The 21,636-nt window shown below is 40.5% G+C and overlaps 3 protein-coding genes across 6 annotated transcripts in view; 2 read left to right on the forward strand and 1 right to left on the reverse strand.

Annotated features, from left to right (window-relative positions):
* Positions 1 to 7,547, forward strand: part of grm2b (glutamate receptor, metabotropic 2b) — a 43,474-nt gene extending 35,927 nt beyond the window's left edge. For both annotated transcript variants that reach the window (XM_049584537.1, XM_049584528.1), the window contains exons 5-6: positions 3,358 to 3,550; positions 6,980 to 7,547. In XM_049584537.1, coding sequence (XP_049440494.1) covers positions 3,358 to 3,550; positions 6,980 to 7,053 — 267 coding nt within the window. In that variant the 3' untranslated portion in view covers positions 7,054 to 7,547. The remainder of the gene's footprint in view (positions 1 to 3,357; positions 3,551 to 6,979) is intronic.
* A 2,064-nt stretch (positions 7,548 to 9,611) lies between these two features.
* Positions 9,612 to 16,331, reverse strand: rrp9 (ribosomal RNA processing 9, U3 small nucleolar RNA binding protein). 2 transcript variants are annotated; one of them, XM_049584607.1, is made up of 15 exons: positions 16,142 to 16,331; positions 15,877 to 15,971; positions 15,671 to 15,783; positions 15,517 to 15,584; positions 13,490 to 13,531; positions 13,245 to 13,371; positions 12,992 to 13,116; positions 12,809 to 12,901; positions 12,591 to 12,691; positions 12,371 to 12,505; positions 11,576 to 11,638; positions 11,308 to 11,453; positions 10,973 to 11,052; positions 10,761 to 10,834; positions 9,612 to 9,764 (listed from the first exon to the last, which is right to left on the reverse strand). In XM_049584607.1, the coding sequence occupies exons 1-15, from the start codon at positions 16,217 to 16,219 to the stop codon at positions 9,662 to 9,664; spliced, it is 1,443 nt and encodes a 480-aa protein (XP_049440564.1). In that variant the 5' UTR covers positions 16,220 to 16,331; the 3' UTR covers positions 9,612 to 9,661. The 2 variants fall into 2 exon arrangements, with proteins under 2 accessions (XP_049440564.1, XP_049440555.1); XM_049584598.1 differs by having other exon boundaries at positions 11,296 to 11,453.
* A 184-nt stretch (positions 16,332 to 16,515) lies between these two features.
* On the forward strand, positions 16,516 to 21,119 carry LOC125893757 (uncharacterized). Of its 2 annotated transcripts, none has more exons than XM_049584661.1 (6): positions 16,516 to 16,802; positions 17,115 to 17,286; positions 17,387 to 17,540; positions 19,562 to 19,734; positions 19,973 to 20,201; positions 20,303 to 21,119. In XM_049584661.1, the coding sequence occupies exons 2-6, from the start codon at positions 17,131 to 17,133 to the stop codon at positions 20,503 to 20,505; spliced, it is 915 nt and encodes a 304-aa protein (XP_049440618.1). In that variant the 5' UTR covers positions 16,516 to 16,802; positions 17,115 to 17,130; the 3' UTR covers positions 20,506 to 21,119. The 2 variants fall into 2 exon arrangements, with proteins under 2 accessions (XP_049440618.1, XP_049440610.1); XM_049584653.1 differs by having other exon boundaries at positions 16,519 to 16,802; positions 17,384 to 17,540.
* Positions 21,120 to 21,636: the final 517 nt, after the last annotated feature.

Genomic DNA, 21,636 nt, shown 5'->3' on the forward strand with positions numbered 1-21,636 from the left:
TTGGTACTGGAGAGGCAGCTCACAGAGTAATTGAAAGAATGAGAGGTTTGGCACTGCAACAGAGTCCTTGATGATTTGGTTCTGTGTGACACCAATAATAATGGCTGTGGGTTCAGTTGCCACATTTCAAATTAGGGTTGGATAGCACAAAAATATTCTAATGAGAGACTACAGCCTTGTTGCCCAGTGAATCATGATGAACTCAAGATTCCACAGATGGATACAGATATTCTCTTATGTTCGGAAACGTGGAAATTATTTAAAGTCTCCTTCACCTGCACATTTTATTCTTCTTATTTGATCAAAAAAGAGAACATTATCACTGTGGAAATAATCAGTGCATGACATATGTGCATTATATACGGGTTAATTATTCATTTATCCATATATTCTTTATTTTCAAATAGATTCTCAAAGGAGAAATTGCAGTAAACTAAAACAGTGAGTCATAAAAGACAAGGGCAATGTGGAAATAATTAATAATATACAGTTAAATCCAAATTAAAATGCAAATATCTGCTGAAAAACTATGAAGATGTCAATTTAACAAAAACATAGAGTAAATAATAAAAGATTTATAAAGGCACTGAGCATTAAATAAAGTAAAAAAGTGTAATCCTCATTCTCTTTGCTGTCGGTTTTAAAGTAAGAACACAGAAGGGCTCGCACAGCGCTGCAGTATGTCCTGTATAATAATTATTTGTAAAAAGAACTGTTAAATAGAAAAAGCTTTATGGCCGCAAGAGATAAGGAGCTGCAGACAAAAGACAAGTGATATTTCCCGCAGTCTTGGCTGTGTTTTTAACAGTTATTTCTGTAGTCTAGAGTTTAAATTTACGGGGACTTTGCATATTTCTACAGTGTTGTTGTTGCATGGAATGTTTAGGAGGGATTTCACTTCATGCTGTGGTTCTGCAAATAGAAGTTCCTGGACTGCAGGGGTAACCAGTGGGGTGGGAAGAGATGCTGCTCTGGAAGATGACCCCAGCAGTCAGCTCACATTAGCAGCTGAAATATGACTAACAAGGCCCTGACTTTTGTTGGACTAAGAGTCTCATCCTACTCTCTAATGTGCTATGTGTGAGCTCAGTCCTGCGTGTTCTTTAATGAAGCAATAGGAGAAGATATTCGGTCTCAGTTAATGTAGTTTATTAAGCAGTAAAGGAATAAAATTACAGAGCTCTGGGTCTCAACTTCACGTCCCTGACGAACAACAAAGGTGTGTCAGTTCACGAAGTCTGACCTCCTGTCCTTTCCCTGACCCAGTATATTTGAGCGTAACAGAGTGTCATTGTGCACGCAAGGCGTTGTCCTCTTCTCATTGGCAGTTCCACTTCCTCCTTCACCACACCACGCCCCTGCCTCGTGTTAATCTGACTCCTTCCCGCTGACAGTGGGGGCGTGGTTCCTGTTTTGAAAGACAAGAGAACAACACAACTCCCTACACGTGCTGTACCTTACTATCTGTACATCACTTTCTATTATTTTTACCATATATGAAACTAATTATCTAAGCATTGCGGTATGTGCTCCTCAGATTTCATGTCTCTTCCTCTCCTGTACTTCTCCGCTTCTGCAAAGCAAACACATTCAGATCAGCTGAAATCATCTTAGTATTCTCATTGTTCACACATCTAAAACTTATATAGTGAAACACAACTGATAGTAAAATGCATAAAATCATTCTATTCCCAACACTTTCCAGGACAGCCAGCTGTGCTTATTCCACATTCTTCTTCTTGCCTTCATATTCATGCACATACAGATACACAATTAGAATTGCTAACATTCATAATTGAAAACTTCACACACTCATGCATAATTGAAGATGGAAATGTGGTCAGTAATACTAGAATAATAACTGTGTGAGACGAGATTTCTGTTTTTGTTTGTGGTGTGACTGCAGGATGCGGCATTTAATAGCGGCTAAATACAGTTTAAGCACATGATCTGACGTATAATCATCTGCATTCATTACAGAACATAGAAGCCACTCTCTTTTCATTCACGTTAAAACAAGACACCAGTCAAAGTTGCAGCTAAAACACACTCTATAACATTTAAAGGTCCAGTGTGTAGGATGGCAGAACAGGAACATAATAAGTATGTTTTCTCAGTGTTTAATCATTTGAAAATAAGAACCCACTGTTTACATCCACATAGGGAGCAGGTCCCTGCCCACGCAGTCTGCTATGTTGCACTGCTATGTTTCTACAGTAGTCCAGAATGGACAAAACACTGGCTCTAGATAGGGCCATTTGCATTTTCGCTTCAGGTAACATAGTAAGCAGTCCCACTGTGATGAGCAGTGTTGGAAAAACACAGCTTTTTAAAGTAAACTACTTTATTCAGTGTTTTTACTGCTTTAAATCACCAGGTCTGTTTGTTTTGCAAATAAAGCGACCTCTGTGGATAATTGCGCCCCTGGTTAAAAACCTCCTCAACATCTGGATCTTTAGTTATCAGAGAAAAAAGGTGAGCTCACATTAGCAAGTGCTGCTAGCGAGCTGTCTGCAATGAACAGCTTCGCCGAACAGCTTCGGAGGAACACTAATATGTAATGTGAACTGATTTATTCAGTGTTCTTTATTGGTTTTAATCATGTGGTACGTTTGTTCTGGCGATAAGGAGACCTCTGCGGATAATTCTGCTCACGCTAACAAATCTCCTGAACAATAAATACTGAAGGAACATGGGATGCTGGGCACATGGGAGAAGTTTCAGCTGGTTGCAATTTGCAGTCCTCACTGCTAGATGCTGCTAAATCCCAAGAACTGTTCTTTTATTCAGGAGCGACCAACAAGATATTTATTTAATTGCAATGCAGGATAATTATTTATGAACTGAGTGATTAGGATGTGGAAAGATGGAGGACATGAACGTAATTTCTTACTCTCATATTAAGCCAGGTGAGGTGCGAAAAGGAGGAGGAGAGGTGTTTTGTGTGCTGAGAGTTAATGATATTATAGAGAGTGTGTAAGGTGTACAGTGTACTGTGTATTTAACAAGGAGGTCATGGTTGGTTTGGGAGTGCTTGGTTAAATGATTTGGGGATAACCACAAGAGAGGCAGGAGGGAATTTCACTGATTGGAATAAAGATTCGGAAGTCACCAGAGCAGGAAATGAATAAAACTGTGAACGAACTGATTGGATCAAAGGCTGTAGTGAAGTAACAGGTGTGTGTGTGTGTGTGTGTGTGTGTGTGTGTGTGTGTGTGTGTGTGTGTGTGTGTGTCTGAAGAGAGCCAGGTCCAGGTGGCCTTTGAACAAACTTCATTAATCCTTTTGAAGACAAAAGGAGGAAATCCAAGTGCAGACTGATATATTCACCTCCACCCACTCTCTGTCCCCTCCCAGGTGCAGACCACCACCATGTGCATCTCCGTCAGTCTGAGCGGTTCGGTGGTTCTCGGCTGCCTCTTCGCCCCCAAAGTTCACATCATCCTGTTTCAGCCCCAGAAAAACGTGGCCACACTGAGAGTCACCGCCAACCGCTTCAGCGCCACGGTGTCTGCTTCTGCCTCCGCTCCCAGCTCCAGCTACTCGAAAGGTACAATACCCACCATATCTGGTCCTGATTGCTCTGTCTAGTCTTTTTGTTTTCAATTTCAGCTACAACCTCATAGCAAACAGTTCAGTTTGTCAAAATAACAATCCATTTGACAGGAGAATTGCAACCTGACTTACATGGAACACCTGGGATATATCATACTTTGTAAAACACCCCCCCAAAAAACAGTAAGAAATCAAACAATATTAAAAGTTTCTTTTTCCCCTCTGGTTTTGTGTCAGTGTGACTAAGCAATTAAAAATCCAGTCATTACTTTTCTTTTCTTGTCGGATAAGAGTGAGTCTAATCTAAAGCTCATTAATAAACTGGTGGCTAATTCACAGTGCCAACTCCATAAACAAACACAGACACATACAGTTTGAACAGAGTGTTACTTTTACTCTTTCAGAGCTAGAAGCCCCCACCCAACACACCCAACATTTTTTTTTCTTATCAATCATTAACAACAAGTGAGGAAGAAACTAAGACAGGATGTTGAATTGTAGTGAAATAAAGGTGAGCACTAAATCATTAACAAACTTTTGTTTATTTTCCCTACATATATGATATTCATTTTTATATTTATTTTTGTTTTACTCCATATTTTTCCCCTGGTCATCCACACCCCACCTGCAGTGGCTCTTTGCCTCCCCAGGGGGGGCACCCCACAATTTGAGGACTGTTAATTTAAAAGCTCAAAGGCTAGTTTAACTGTTACTGCTTCACCCAGACTAAAGACATCTTAGTCATCTGAAAATAATGTTTGATGTAATGATTGAGAGTCAGAGGTGGAGAAAGTATTCAGAGCTTTCAATCAGCGCTGGCGCGTGGCATAGGCAGTATAGACGAATGCTTGAGGGGCGCCACAAATGGGGGAAGAAAAAGCTGATATAAGAACTGATATTATTACTACAATTATTTTGAAATATTACATAAGGCCACAACAACATAACTACATAGCAAAGCCTACTAAATAATAGAAAGGCCTTTTCTTCCGGCTTCCTGCTGCCCCCCTGGCCCTCCCCATTTTACCTGTTCTCTTGGAGAGATGGGCGAGTTGTCCGACATCATGTGAATCGCGAAACACGCAATATTGTTATCATGTCTAAACAACATAGGCTAAGCGCTGCAATGAACAGCTCATGGAGGTTGCATTGATTTACAATGGGAAGTGTTCAAGCTCTATTCAGTAAAAATGAGTTTTGGGGGAGGGAGAGAGGCTTGCTCGGGGCACCAAATGTGCTAGGACCACCACTGCTTTCAATATTTTCAACTTGGACCCTATTTTCCCATGTTTTTGCATCTAAGAGACTAATGAAGCATGAAACAGGACGAGATGTACCCACTCAAGATGGTGCACATCCTCAGTTTATGTTCACTAAATGCTTGTTGTTGCCACTGACAGGCTCAGATTGTTATCATAAGTGTCTGACAACTATCTAGAAGGAATCCCTGCTGAGACAGACCACTATGTTCAGCCAGAAACAGCCCTGAAATCTCTATCACCAAAGCAACCAGACTACATTTAAATAAACAATAATTTTAGGGTGTATAGAGCCAGCATATTGTCACATCTGACTGGGTGAGTTTATTTCATACAAATCAGGGCTGGAGATTGTTAGAAGAACGAACCAAGATGTTTTTTTTTTGTTTAGTTTTGTTTTTTGTTTAGTTTTATTTTGTTCCTGACAACTTTGAATAAAGCGTTTTTTATGAAGATAAAATAACTGTTTATTTAAATGGTGTCTGGTGTTTTTGGCGATGGCGATTTTGGGGCTGTTTCTGGTTATACAAAAATAATCAGTAACACTTTACTTGAAGGTATCTACATAAGAGTGACATGACACTGTCATAACTATGACATGACATGGTCATGAACATTATGTACATGTCATAAACATTTATGACTGCTGTCATTAAGTGTCATTCGGTTTTTGTAATGACAATTACAATTACAATTGTTTGAGTTGTCTTGATTATGACAACTTCACATTAATCAAAGTGACATTACCAGAAGTTGTCTTTGTCATGACAAGTTGACATTAAATTTGTTTGGGATGTCCTTATAATGACAACTTGGCATTAACCAGGATGACATTACCAGAAGATGTCTTTGTCATGACAAGTTGACATTAAATTTGTTTGGGATGTCCTTATAATGACAACTTGGCATTAACCAGGATGACATTACCAGAAGATGTCTTTGTCATGACAAGTTGACATTAAATTTGTTTGGGATGTCCTTATAATGACAACTTGACATTAACCAGGATGACATTACCAGAAGATGTCTTTGTCGTAACAACCTGACATTAACAAAAAAATGCACCTCTTTTTGTTTTTATGACAAGTTGACATAATGATTGACACAAAGACATCTTCTGGTAATGTCATCCTGGCTAATGTCAAGTTGTCATAATAAGGACATCCCAAACAAATTTAATGTCAACTTGTCATGAGCAAAGACAACTTCTGGTAATGTCACTTTAATGTCAAGTTGTCATAATCAAGACAACCGAAACAGTGTCACCTTGTCATTACGAAACCCGAATGACACTTAATGACAGCAGTCATAAATGTTTATGACATGTGCATAATGTTCATGACACATTCATGACAGTGTCATGTCATAGTTATGACAGTGTCATGTCACCCTTATGTAGATACCTTCAAGTAAAGTGTTACCAAATGATCTTATTCTTTGAACTAAGGGTGTTTCTTTTCTGTTATGTTGTCAGACACTTAAAATAACTATCTGAGCCTGTCAGTGGCAAAACAAGCACTTGTAGTGAATGCACATTGACAGTGCATATTGCCCTGAGCGGTTACAGTGCAGCCTGTCTCACGGCTGGCGGCTGCAGCCTTCTCACTCAATACTGGACCAGTTTAAAACTTGCTGTTCCCATTCGCTACTTAGTTAGACACAAAAACAATTAAAATCTTCCATAATCTTACATAAGTAGAAGCACAGAAGTATTTGTGATGCAGGCAAACGGCTGCTGTAATTGTTGTATTGTTTTATATCACACTGGATTATTGTTACTGATGCTTTCACATGTAAGTAGCATTTTACTGTTGTATCTGGTTGAGCTGAGGCTTCACGTTACTGTATTATATACTGGTGAGTAGTTTAATCTTTAATGTATTTTTCAGCTGAGCCTTAACGAGCAAAGTAGCTTTTAAATTCAATAAATGTGCAGTAATGAGCGGAGTAGAAGTGTAAAGTATCATAAAATGCAATGTTACTTTCCTCCACTGCCGAGAGCATATGAGCCGACTTTTTGGGAGCTCTGGAAGAAGCTGACCCTCACCAGCACAGACTCGTACAGCCTGACTGTCCATTTCCATAACTGCACCCACTCTCTGGTCTAGTTTTCTAACAGAGAAAAACTTTTGCCTGGCTAACTCCGCTGTTTTTTTCCTTCCCAGGATCAGCCTCTAACTACGTGCCAGCAGTTTGTAACGGCCGTGAGGTGGTGGACTCTACAACGTCCTCTTTGTGAACAAAATAAAAGAAAAAAAGATTCCTCTGTAAGCACAAGAGACCAACCCGTCATCACTCATCCCTCCATCAAACAGGGCTGTGTTTGACGCAGCCCCCATGCCATCCAACATGCTGCGGAGAGATAACTCTGTCTGGGTAGACTGACTGACAGTGGCGAGGGTAACTCTTAACTGTGAAAGCTAAACGACGTTCCTACAGTGAGCAGTATGTATCAATTGTAAAGCCTTTTTTTGTATAGATTTAATATGCTGTGATCTCCTTGGTTTACAGATAGATGTGTTTAAATGCACCGTGCCTTGTCCTAAAGAGTCTTGTTGTCAAATGGGTGGTCGTGAAGCAATAGTGTTAAACAAAAACAAAAAGGCTGTTCTTATCTTGTCTTTGCAGTGCTGTGAATATATCCAAATGTTGTAGACATTGACAAAAAAAAAAAAGAATTGCTATGAAATAAAATTTAGCCCTTCTGTCCTACACAATATGTGACTAACGTTAGTGGACTTGATGAAAAGTAGGCAACTAGACAATATAAAGGACGTGTGTTCAAGTGTAGACTGGTATAACAGTGTGTGCTTTCCTGTAATTTATGTACATAAAATGTTTTGTAATATTAAAAGATTAAATATTGCTGTGTTTGGGTTCACACTTGTGATTCTTGACACTGTTCAAACTAAATGCAGCTATTCAGAGACAATAACAGCGTGTTTGTTTTTCCTCTTCAAAGCCAAATTAACTTAAAAGAAAATTTCCTCCACTTTTACCAGAATAAATCAAACAGCTGATGATGTTAAGTTTGAGTTTCTTTCCAACAGGTACAGCATGATTTTGAATTCTGCTCTAATAAAAGACTTGTATTTGGTGCTCAGACTATTGCTGTAACTGCTAGTTGAGTTTGTGCAACATGTACAGTGCCTATAAAATGTCTTCACCCACGTTGGACTTTTTCATCTTTTATACTTGATTGGAGTTTCCTGATATTAAATTGTAATAACCATCTGTAAACAACCTGCCCACTGTCTGCCTGCTCTGTTTCTACAGATCCACTGTCTGCAGCCCGTCCAGAACTCATTTTAACATCATAGAAACGGTATTCCCTCCTAACATTTACATAAAAACTACTAAATTATTAATATATAATTGACTGACGGAACACAGTGATGCACCAATGAAAAGGACAGTGACACCTCTACCAAAGCCAAAGAGGACACCTGCAGGAAAAAAGAGGAACGTGCTAACACACAACTAAATATGCTCATCACTGTAATGTAAATTATCGTCTCTGATGTAACATCATCAGGGTTACGCTGACAAATCACTATCACATTTTATTTATTGGTAACTACAGTCAAATCATGTGAGAAGCCTTTTTTTTTTTTAAGTCTAACTGTGCAGTTTATTTTATTGCTCGTCACATTCCTTTGAAGGCAAATGTAACAGGAAAACTTTATTTTTCAACCTGGACTCTATTTTCCCATATTTTTCTGTCTAAGTGACTAATGGCAACAACAATTTCTGAAATTGCTCCAGTATTGAGCAGGAGCGCCGTAGCCAGAAGCCTCAAAACAGGCTGCAACGTAACCACTCGGGGCAATAGCACACCGTGTTGTGGGTCCAATAAAAGTGCTTTTTGTTGCTGCTGAGTGGCTCAGATTCTTATTATAAGTGACAAAGGAATTAAATGTTTGTCTTTACCTTTTCGACTGAGCTGGTGTGTTTGTTATTGTATCTAACTGGGACTCACTCAGGGTGAAGTGTTGCTCTAAAGTATCTGGAGCTGAGTTGTTGCAGGAAGACCATAATAAACAAACTGGATCAAGTGAAAGGTAAAGATAAATGTTTTATTTCTCTGTAGGGTTCTTTCTATGATGTTGTCAGACACAACAACGTGATCCTGTCTGTGGCAAAACAACCACTTTTAGTGGATGTACACGGACAGTGCGCGATTGCCTCGAGTGGTCATATTGCAGCCTGTTTCGCAGCTGCAGCGCTTCCTCTTTCTCAATATTAGACCACTTGAGAAACTGTTGTTTCCATGAGGCACTTAGACGAAAAACATGGGGAAGCAGAGTCCAGGTTAAAAATGACATGAGTTATTCTCCTGTAGCATTAACTGGAAGTTAATGTTTGGCTCTGACAAGCTAAACAGAAGCAGTTACCATGACAATGTAGACAAAGCTGAAGCCAAACTTAACACATGAATCTTGTTCTTTAATTAGCCCCTAAAAAAAGTAATAAAGTGACAAACTTTTTAATAAACAAAATAAAATAAAAACACAAGTTTGAATAATAAGATTGTAAGAAATGAGTCTTGGTCAGCTCAGACAGGTTGTACCGACGCCTACAGTACAGCCTTTTCTCACTTGTGTCCCAGTCCAGGCAGAGCCCACCTTGCCCACGCTGCCGACTCCTTCACTAAAGCTGTTAAAGGTTCTTAAAAAACTAAAATCAAAAGTGCCTCACAGTGAACACCTGTACAAATATATTACTCTGGGTGGTTTTTAAAATTCAGATTTTATATTCATTTTGTCTCAAAGGAACACAAACAAAAACAGATACACGGGCAGTTATAAAACCTTTAATGTACAAAACAAAGGACACTTAACAGTTCACTATTCAGTCCTGCTGGCTTCCTCTGAATTTGGAGGTTTCCTTTTGAGAGGAATAATATAGATCCCGTTCTTGGCATCTTTTAGTCTCCACCATCGGCCCAACCTGCAGAAAAACAAAAACTTAGGAGGTAAGAAAGACACACACTATAAACAAAATCTAACATAAAGGAGCCACCTTCTTTGCTGCTTCAGATTATTATTACGCCATTACAATCACTTTTTACACTGATCACCACCAAGAGCTGTCATTTCCAACTGAACCTTGGTGATAGTTAACCTTTTTAGAGTCTAAAACCTGAGTGGAAAGAGTAAATCACTGTCAGTCAGACACTGAAATCCGAGCTGACTCCACTTAATATTTAAAATGTTTGCTATGGATCAAACAGTTTCAAACTCTGATCTGATCAGAGAAATCGTATTAAACCGTCAAGCACAGATGAAGCTCCCTGTCTGACTGATGAGAGTGGCTGTGGGAATTCCTCTTACAGACGTTTATGGAAACAACTGGAGTCACTTTAGCCTTCAGGTTATGTTCACACAGTCATCTCTGGTTGTAATCAGAGTGCTTTATTAACTTTGGGCAGCAGAAAAACTCTCATAAGTATCAAAATTCAAACTACATCTGCGAGTTTTATTGGTTGGCATATCGTCCACACAGTGACTATTTCAAATATGAGGAATCCAGATCGCCAGTCTTTCGTTAAGATGTACCGTCTGCATTTTAAATACACTTTCAGGTATGTGGCAGTTTTTTAATTATCCACTGAACACCAGAAACAAACACCCATCATTACATGTGTTTTTTTGCGGGGGAATTTCTCTAAATGAAACAAGTGGCATTATCTAAAAAGTATATTTCCCATATTAATTTTTTTTTTTTCAATCAACTAATGTCATCTCACGATACTATCACTTCTGAAAACACTCATGAATGCGGCAAAATAATTTTTTTCCCCACCTGTGGCAGGCTGAACGATGGCCTAACACTGCCATCTAGTGGACATTTCACTCACTGGACACGACCCTGCACAGCCATTTACTAAGTTGACAAGACCTCTGCTGACAGTTTCTATGGAAACATAATCATTAGTCCGGTTACCTGTGCTCCTGTCCAACTCCTGCCACCAAGAACTGACCAGAGCTCGAAAACTTCAGACTGTTGACGAACCCGGGCTGGGAGAGAGGAAGCAGAGGAGGAGGCACAATCAGATGTGTGGAGAGGAATTAATGTAAATAATGTGCACAAGTGGCTAAAAACATGTTATGTAAATGTGACCTTTTTCAAAACAAGAGGGGGAAGTAAGAGCTTACCACTGGTACACTGAATAGCGGCTGCAGCCCACGGTAATTCTGGCCACACTTCCACAGCTGCACCTGAGAGTTGTGCGAACCTGCACAGGAAATAAACATTTAAAACATTTTAAGTACAGCTACGCTAAACATAATAGCATCAACTGTTATTTATGAGTGTGTAGGTCATTTATTCGGTGCCAAGTTTATTAATTATAATAATTAAACCTGTAATCACACAAGACGACTATAAAGTTTTAATTAGATGCACCCCGCACACAATAAAGAGTGTGTGTATGTGTGTGTGTGTGTGATATTAAAACGCTGGTAAGGAGGACTCTCACAGCCAGAAGCACCTGAGGCGACAGTATCCGAGTTCTGAAGCGCCGCTACTGAAGCGACCCAGTGAGGCTGCTCCAGCCCCGCGTCACCATGGCAACCGTGAGCCTGCTTCACTGTGCTGAGAGGCTTCTTCTTGTTGACACTCCACAGAGACACGGAGCTGAGGTCGTTCAGAAAATTGAGAGAGGGGGCGCAGAAGAGAAACATGAATGAAATCTGTTGACACTGCTGGAAAACTGTATAACTGAGAGAATAGGACTGTGAAAGCTGCGACTGTCTTACCCATCATCAGCTCCTGTTATCATGTGCTCCTCATTTATTAGCTGGATACAATCAATGGAGCCTCTGTAAGAAGGCAAAGTAACAGATGAGGTCAGTGTTTCTGTGGGCTCACAGGAACTGTACGACTTATAGATGAATATTAAAGAGAGGATTCTGCCATTTGGAGAAACAAATAAATCTATTTGCTATCTAAAAGTTGCAGGACTATTTACAAAAGCTACTTGACATTAAAAAAAACTAAGCAGAAGGTAAAAGAGGAGTCACAGCACATTCAGTTTCACTCTTCATTTTCTGGAAACCCTTGCTACACTATTTATTTTGCCTTGCCTGGGTCCAGACCTTTGATTCCACCCACTCTGCCAAGTTGACTGATTCATCTGGCATCGTGACATGAAGCAGCGGGTCTTGGTTGAAAAACAATCGATCCAATGAGCGCTGTGATGGGACTAATGATTCGCCATGAGCTTAAGATTCAGATGAGTGGGACTAACAGACTGAGGGAACAGTTAGATTTTTTTTTATATATATATTTTTCCAGCAGCCTTCTCTTAAAGAGCGGGACATGCGCTATTATCAAGCCATTATCAAGCTATGAGCCAGTTTAAAGCCACTTTTGAGGTCTAATATTTATAAAATTAAGACATTTTAAAACTTTTTAAGGACCTGAAGACACCCTGACTTAATTATCGTGCAGCACTGTGTTTCCATGTGGATCTGACAGTTGACCAACACATGTGAATTCAAAAGGTGCAAACAGCAGGACACAAAAACACCAGAGGAAATACAGACACTCACTCGTGACCGTGAAACACCAGCTGAGATTCCTCGGCTATCTTCCACACCCTCACTGAGCGGTCCCTTCCTCCTGCTGTCACGCAGCGCTCGCGGCTCAGGCTGTCCAGCCCTGTGATGGCGTCCTGGTGCCCGAAGCTACAGCGGGTCACGATTAAAAGTTAAAACCATGCTTTCACAACTAATGCAACTGAGATAAATCATGTCTTGATTAGTTACTCACAGAGTTTCCACATATGCATTCTCGTCCACGTTCCACACCTTTACTGAGCGATCGTGAGAGGCGCTGTACAGATCATGAGTTCCCTTCCTGAATGACAGACCCTGAGAAAGAAAAGACATTGAATATCACTTACAAGAGAACCTCGGAGCTACTGTATTTACACAATTCTTCAGAAAAAAAGATTGAATGCAAGAGAGAGAGAAAGAGGGAGAACGTACCGACACAGGGCCTTTGTGTCCTGTGAATTTATACAGATGTTTACATGTCTCTGCCTCCCAGATCATGATCAGTTTGTTCATGTCTCCAGAGGCCTAAAAGATGTTCAGAAAAAGATGTGTTACAAATATGATGTCACACTTTGACACAGTACTGGCAAAAGCAAGATATGCTGCGTCTCTCACCAAGTATTTTCCATCTGATGATATAGCCAAACACAGGATATGGGCTGTGTGTCCGACATGCCGATCCTCTGTACCTTTCCTTCCACCAGGTATTGTGTGCAGTTTCTTGCCGCTCTCAACATCCCCTGAAGATATAAGGAAACCATTCATAGCCTCAGAAACAAGACAGTTTTCATATTTATTGATTCAGTTTTCCCACTAATTTTTCATACATATTTATCTGAGGTATCAAAGGATTTTAACGTATACTAACATTTCATGATGGAGCAGTCTTTGGCAGCAGAAAAGATGTACTTGTCATCACAGCTGATGACTAGACAGGTAATTGGAAGTTTGTGTCCTCTTAATACCCTGATCTCTGAAGCATCTGGTGGAATGAGCTGAGACACAAAATGAAAGTTAAATAAAAGCCGGTCTGTTTATAAGACAGCTTGTTTTCCCCCTTTGGAATACTGGACATGCTGTGGAGAATAAAGGGATGGAAATTCCCATACTCACATCTTTGGCAATAAGTCGCTGAAGCTTTCCTTTCTGTTCAAGCTGAGGGGAAAATAACATACACAGCAAGATCAATGACACAGACTGGTGTTTGACAACTAATCAAACATATTAAATCCAAAGATAAACACCATGTCTAAAGCTGGGTATACATTGCACAATTTGAGCCCAATTTCTGACTTCATTTTAGAGCCACGTGACTCGGCTCGTTTCAGAGTTGAACCGAACTGCAGCTTCGTTGGGCGTTGTTTTCCATGCAGTGTACGGGGGAGAGTGAGGATAGGTCATGGTCCAATCAACTGTTCCCAACTGGCCATAAGACATTTAAATGAATCACTGACATGTCAGAAATTTTGGTCAGCTGTCATCAGGCTCTCGCACAATTGAAACAGAGCCACAAGACCATTCTCCAAGATCAGTGCCTACTCTTCTCACTTCACATGTGTGACGTGGCAAACAGAGCATCAGAGAGTGCCATGGTGACACAACAAATCATGTGGGCAGAAAAAAATGTGGCGGCCAGGCTGGTCGAGCTGTTGCAACAACGTATGGGCCTCTTTGAATTTTTTATTTTATTTTATTTTATTTTTATTTAATCTTTATTTAATCAGGCAGTCGCATTGATGTTTCCTCCTCGAATCAAAACCGATATGAACAAGAGAAACATTAGAAATGATGTATTACTGCAAAATGTACTGGTGTAAAATTACAGACCTCTGCTGGCAAATAAACTCCTACCTGCCTCTGAACTATCAAACATATCTTAATAGACTATTACCCATAGCCAAATGGGCCTTTAATTGTCTATTTTACAAGTAGAGTACAGTGTAAGCACTCAGGTCATAGCTTGATGCAGAGTGAGCACATAAATTGCAGATGATTGACTAGTGCAGTAGGAGCTGGAATTAAACAACATTTTTTAAACAGGGCTCAAACTGTACAGTGTCTGCCCAGGTTAAGATCAAGGACACAGGTTTGGATTCAGAAGTCAGGTGATGTGACACAACAAAGCCAACCCCCCAAAAAATCTTATGATACTGTGTTACAGAATAAAACAGTCTTTGCTGCTTTGAAACAGTGGACCATGTTCAACATACTTGCTTTATAATGATTCACTGCTTCAGACAGCTTCAAACCCCGATGGACAGCGGCTGTACTTTTATCATAGGGCTGGGCGATTATTGCAAAAATAATAATCACGATTATTTTGATTGATATTGAAATCACGATTAATAAACATGATTATAAGTTGGTCGTGTTGCCTTGGGGGGGCAGACACGACAGCGTGACAAACTTTGGAAACAATTTCCTTTTGCTTGACGTCCGTCAACTTGAAGCCAAATGTTTCCAGATGATGCAAGTTGTCCTACCTTTCTTCTCAACCAAAGGCAGCCTTTCTGCCATGTTCTCAATCGCTTGCTCCACATATTATTGATCCACACACGTCACATGCTTGCTGCTGCTGCACGCAACACAGGTGCATTCACGGTGCTTTTCCAGCACAGGAACTTACATACATGCCGCGCCGTGCGGCGCATTAATCGTTTTTCTTCGATTATAATATTTTTATGATCGTGAGAAGACAAAATCGAAATCATGATTAAAATTCGATTAATTGTCCAGCCCTATTTTATCAGCCACGACAAATGTCTGCAGATCTTTCTCTCAGGCTGCAAAAAGGCCACAACAAACTCCATCAAACATAGAGAGAGACAGCCTACATGTAGCGTGATAAATGCAAACCAGGGGAAGAAAATCCACATATTAAGATAAAATATAGCTTCAAAAATAAACATTTTTTATTTGCGCAGAGGCCCATTCATCTGAATTATGGTAGCTGCCTAGTAAGAGGATAGTGCTTACAGTGATTTAATGATCAAACTGAAACTATACTGTCACTGAACTTAGCTGTAACAGAACAGGGTGGTGGTGAGGAAAAAGAAAGATCATAATCATAAGTGAGGGGGATATGTCCCATGTACCCAGTGGAGATTAAACTCGTCTACAATGTGCTTGAAAACTCTTACCACTTCTTCTTGAAGTCTTCCAGCAATCAGCTCCGTCTCAAAGTTGTCTTTTTCTGCTTTGTCCTCCTCTGATAAAAACAGATCATGTGATAAATACACAAAGGCTTGAACAGCAATGATAGATCTCTATGCAATATGTATGATCCAAGCTCACCTTCTTCCCTTAGCTGTTCGAGGTAAAGTTTGGCTAATCTAAGTTTCTTCTCCTGTGGTGTTTCCTCATAGTCAATCTCCTCATTGGACTGTCTCTTCCTGGGCACTACAGGGCTGAGCAACAAGAAAGAAAACCACCACAGCAGGGTTAGTTGTGTGCTTTACAATCGGGACTACAAAGCCCAAGTGAGCACATCAGATACTAACCTCTCTGTTTCAGAGTCGCTGGAAATCTCTTCGTTGTGTTTGGAGTTGGGTTTCTTGGCTCGGAGTTTGCTCTTTCCGCCAGAGTTTCCATCAGCCTGCAGCAAGAGAAAGAAAATGGAGGGTTTGTTATGGCATACAGGGAGGCTGCATTAAAATTAGTGTGTAAAAGGCGTTTGGTTATAGCAGGTAAGTCGCATGTGTCAGTACGCTGGTTAGCTAACGTTGCTCGAATTTAGCTCGCTAGCTAACAGTCCAGCTCACTTACCTTTCGTTTTAGCGTATTATTCCCCTTTTTGGCTAATTTAGGATTTTGTTTCGCCTTTACAAAAAAAGGCGAAGACATGGTGAAAGGCGACAAACACAATTTCAACGTAAACGATAACTGTATAGAGTTAACTCCTCAACTTTCTACAGCAGCAAGTCAACATTGAACCCACATGGGTACAGCGCAACCGAACTAGGAAGCTTAAGTCACGTTCGACAATAGACGCTGATTGGCTGATCTTCATAGCTTCTTCTATATGCCCCGCCTTTTTCTGAATGTCTGGATTTTCATTGGTTGAATCAAGATTTTGGAAGCGCAGGAAATTGTACTGGTGTTAAATACTTCCCTCGGGGAATAAGTTTTCGCAGCTTTGTTCCGCACATAATTGTAAAAATATAAATATCGTAACACAACACTCTTATACACACGCGCACCACGCACATTTAAAGATAAATATAGGAGCGGTATTTCACACATATTTAACCGGAGACGTTTTTCGCGGCTGTTTAAAATGAGCCGTAATTGTATCAGGATCCATGTACTGTACTACTGCAGTAGTACTACTACTTCCTCTACTACGCAGTATTTGCATGTACTGCGCTGTCTGTGTCCTCAGTGAGTGTGGTTGCAGTTTATCCGCGAAGTAGAGCTGAGCTGCGAGGTGAGCCTCCCCTGAACCGTCCTACATGACATATGTGACATGTATTTGATAATGTATTGAGAGGCAGTTTGTGTCACTCAGTGGCTCCAGCTGGAGGCAATGTGGAAGCTAGTAGGAGGGGTTGAGGAGGCAGGGGGAGGAGGGGGGATGCGACGTGAACTAACTTTATATTTTTTGTCTCGAATGACTCGCTGAAAAATGAACAAGCAACGTGTAAGCGAGTGAAAAAAAGTTTGACTCAAAGTTTCACTCCATCTCGTGCAGGAAAGCTGTGTTTGACGTGTAAACTGATGAAACCTTTACTCTCTCCAGATCCCGGTTAACCCCCATGCCTCCCAAGAGAGAAGCAGCAGCGACTCCAACACTACCTGCAGCCAAGATGATAAAAATCGGCACTGATGCACAGGAGTTTGGCTGTGATCCAATGGATGATAAGTCCAGGCTGGCTGAAGACGCCAACTACTCACCTTTCCCTAACAATGAGGTAAGGGCTGTTCTTAACTGTTTAATTGTGCATGAAATCTGCTGTGTCCCCGCACTGCTCATGGCAATTGTTCATGTGATTTCTTCTCATTTGGCAGCAGGAAGCCATTGACTTTGATGAAGAAAATATTGCAAGCCCAGGCATCAGGACAGACACCATCAGCCTCCTCATGAAAATAGAGCAACTGCAGGCACAACTCAAATACGAGCGCAGATGTAGAATTTTGGCTGAGAGAGAGCTGAGGGAACTGAAAGGTGGGTGGAAAGAGATGATGACTAATTTATTAATTAATATGCTAAAAAAAAAAATACCTGTCAAGACCACACAGTCTATTCACTGTATGTGACTCACTGCACTCAGAGCCATGGCATATTACACACATGTTGGGCTTTTCAAGGTTGATTCTATTATTTTTTTTAGACCTAAACAACTCAAAAAAAGAATAAGACCTTACAGGCAATGCTGTAGCGTCCGTAATTTCTAATTGCAGCCAGTCACCAGTAAAAAAAAAAAAAACAGTTTAATATGGCACTAAAAAATAGGCAAGGTGAACAGTTAGACTGGAAAGACAGGACGGAGACTGGGGGTGACACGCAGCAAAGAGCCACAGGTTGGAATCAAACCCCAGCTGCTGCAGAGGACTCAGCCTGCCTGGGGCGGACACTCTACTTGCAGAGCTAGAGGCCTCGCCAAATAAAACAGTTAATTGTTATTTTAACTGTTACAGTTCCAATCAAATAGTCATAATTAATAACAAGTGTAACCTACACAAGTTGAGAGTCAGTGTGTAGCAGATCAGAGGAGGATGCAAAGAATTTACATGTTTCTATACTATAGGTGAGCATAGCATTTAAAATATTCAGAGAATTAAGTCTCCAGTCATTAATGACAAATTAATTCATATTTATCCGTGTTTCATTTGAGCTTTCCTTTCAAGGACATTTCTATATTCCCACATTCTTTTCACACAACTTACTTTGAAATTCTTAGAAAATCACAGTTACCTGTGAAGCATGTGGATTATTATTCATTACATTACTGTAAATACATGTAGACGGTGCCCAATAGCTCTGTATGTAGGGCTAGTGTCCTTGTGGCGGAGGCCGTGGGTTCGGTTCTTGCCCGTCCCTTATCTCTCTCCCTCTTTCACACTTCAAAACTGTCCTGTGATTAAAGGCAAAAAAGAATAAAAAAAAAAATTCTAGGAAAAAAGAAAACCGGAATGATCCCAGTGACTAATAAACAAAAGTTTAAACAAAGACTAATCCACTAGTCTTAAAGTAAGAAAAGACTCAGAAAACAGTCAAAATTGAGCAGCGTTTCATCTGTTAGGGTAAAAAAACTATTGTGTGTTTTATGAGAGCCATTTTAAATCCATCCATCCATCCATTTTCGTAACTGCTTGTCCTCATGAGGGTCGCGGGGGGGCTGGAGCCTATCCAAGCTGACATTGGGTGGGAAGCGGGGTACACCCTGGACAAGTCACCAGACTATCACAGGGCTGACACATAGAGACAGACAACCATTCACACTCACATTCACACCTACGGACAATTAAGAGTCACCAATTAACCTGCATGTCTTTGGACTGTGGGAGGAAGCCGGAGTACCCGGAGAAAACCCACACTGACACGGGGAGAACATGTAAACTCTGCACAGAAGGGCTCCCTCCTGGGATCGAACCAGGAACCCTCTTGCTGTGAGGTGACAGTGCTAACCACCACACAACCGTGCCGCCCCCATTTAAAATCGTTGATCCCATTTTTCAGTAAACAAATCTAAATAACAGTTAACAAATAACATTTATTAATAGTGATAAATCTATAGGAAACGTGCCTGATTATTAAAATAACTTTCATTGGGTGTGTGCACAATTGCATAAAATAATAATGATTTTAATAATAAGTTTAATTGACTTGTATTTTTGGCGGTGAATAGCGAGGGTAGCAACATTTAATTGACCAGTTGACAAATTGCACTAATTCCCTAGTAAAAAAAAAAAAAAAAAGCTTTTATATGGCATTTTGACCACAATTTAAGAGCTAAAAATAGAACAGTACAGTTCAACAAAAGTTTTAGATTTCATCAGACACCTTTATGACTTTGGATGTTGGCATGTCAATAGTTCTTGAGGTGGGACGGATTCTGCTAAAGTCCTGGCTAATTGGCCCTGAGCTTACGCTGTAAACATGCCATCTAATACTTTTAATTACTCTTTAAATAAACTCGATCTGCTTTAGCATGTCTAAAGTGCTTTGACACTTTTGCTTTGCAGAGATGAACACTCTCATGATGCAGATGAGGCACACAGCACATGAGCTGCGAGTCACTCTGGATCACGTTCTCCAAGGAGGCGATGCGGCAGCACCGCAGAACTCTCAGGACGAGGCTGTTTCTTTCCTGTCTGAGCCCGAGGCGGAGATGAGACAGGTTCATAATTTCCCAGAGGTCAGTGCTCACACTCCATGTCGTATAATAACACAGTCTTAACACAGTTTTGGCAAGATTGCTCGGTTCACTTGAATTCTGTTATCATAGTAAGACTAATTATGTCAGTGCTTCTGTGTCAAGACTTTGATAGTTTTTAAGCTTAATTAGACAAAGTCACAAACATGGTGGTGTCAAATTCAGCCGTTAAAGCATCCGAGTATGTTTATAGCTAACTTTTTTTTATTTGTGCCCTCAGGACGATCACACCTTCTTGTATCTCTCCGAGAATCTCCGAGTACCAAAAAATCTATACGAGCGCATCGCAGAGATCGCAGACTACAAGAAGTACACGTCAGCACTGCTGATGATCATTTTTGACAGGCAAACGTTGGCCACACACTCTCTGCAGGGCCGGAGGAGCACCTTCACTGGAGAGGAATGCCACAAGCCTCAACTCCCACCCGATATCTTGAGAAGTATAATCGGTAAGATAGAGATCATTGGACTTTTCACACCCACAGACCATCTTTGTATATTGATAATTCAAAAAAGAGATTACAGTTTTTTACCATGTGTCTTCTTCCAGATCACGTGGCAGCCAAGTTCGGCATCGATAACAGCCAAATAAAAACTGCAATCCGCACAAAGTTGAATAACGAGGACAAACTGTTAAAGAAGAGACTGGGTTTGTCTAAAGCTGAAAGCAAAGCTCTTATTGAGCAGAGCTTTTGCCAAGATGCTTCTCTCCTGCCTGAAAACGGAGCGATGGGAAACGACACTCAGTTATAACCCCCTGAACCTGCCTTCATCTGTTGGTCACCAGTTTTTCCTCGTCTGATAGAAATGTGCGACAGGTTGCCTTTTTTTAATCCACCTGTAGTTTATTACGTAATAAAACCTAGTGCTTGAATTAGTTATTTTTTTAAACACTTTCTAGAATTCCTTCTTTTTTACAGCTTTGTCTGTCGTGTGTCCGGAAAGTTTCACCTGGTGACTGAACCAATACGTCGAATAGCACTATAAAATGTCCCGTGTGTAATCATCGGTGGTAAAACAAACAAGTGTTCTTATTTAATTTGAGGTAGAAAGTGGATGTGTCTAAGTGAGACTGTGAAGTCGGTTTCTGTCAAATATTTATACTTTTTAAACAGCTGGCCTTTGTGTGTTTCAAAAGTAGGACGTTTGAAAATGTTTCAAATGATAGAGGTGCCATTTGTACCCTGTTGCTCATGACAAATTGTCCACTACATCAAGTGATACTGTGTTCTTAGAGTAGTTCTTTTGCAGCTGCAGAATATACTGTAATTGATAATTAATCTTATTGCATTAACAGCATCAATCATTTGACTTCTCTGTTTGTTGTGCTTCACTGTGTACAGGCCAATAAACGTTTAGAACTAACATCCCTCTGTTATCTTCACTCGCATCCTTTCTTACATCAGCACAATAAAGTACAGTATGCTCACATGGGAGTTTTGTTTTCCACAGCAGCCAACAGATGTCAGCGCTGAGCCCTGTTTCATGCTCAACTCTCAAAAGCTGTAATCAAACGAAGGTTGCAATTTCTTGGAAAACAACCAATAAGATTAACTCCATTGTAAGAAGAGAGAAGTGTGTAAATTGACTGAGCAAGTCCAACCGATACTTCACTGTGTGTGTGTGTGTGTGTTCTCAGAAGCTCTGAGGAGGAGAACAGAGGAACATCTGTAAGGACAAAGCATAGTGGACAGTGTGTGACAGTCACTGCCACATACTGACTGATGAAAGAGTGTGTGTGTGTGTGTGTGTGTGTGTGTGTGTGTGTGTGTGTGTGTGGGACATAGTTAATGTCAGAGGGTGGCGGTTTGATAGAGTCGTCTTGTCTTGATAGATGATTGAACAATCACCAACTGCTGGCTCCTCCCCCCCTCCTTTCACCCA

The sequence above is a fragment of the Epinephelus fuscoguttatus genome, linkage group LG1 (genome assembly GCF_011397635.1).
Source record: "Epinephelus fuscoguttatus linkage group LG1, E.fuscoguttatus.final_Chr_v1".
Lineage (NCBI taxonomy): Eukaryota > Metazoa > Chordata > Actinopteri > Perciformes > Serranidae > Epinephelus > Epinephelus fuscoguttatus.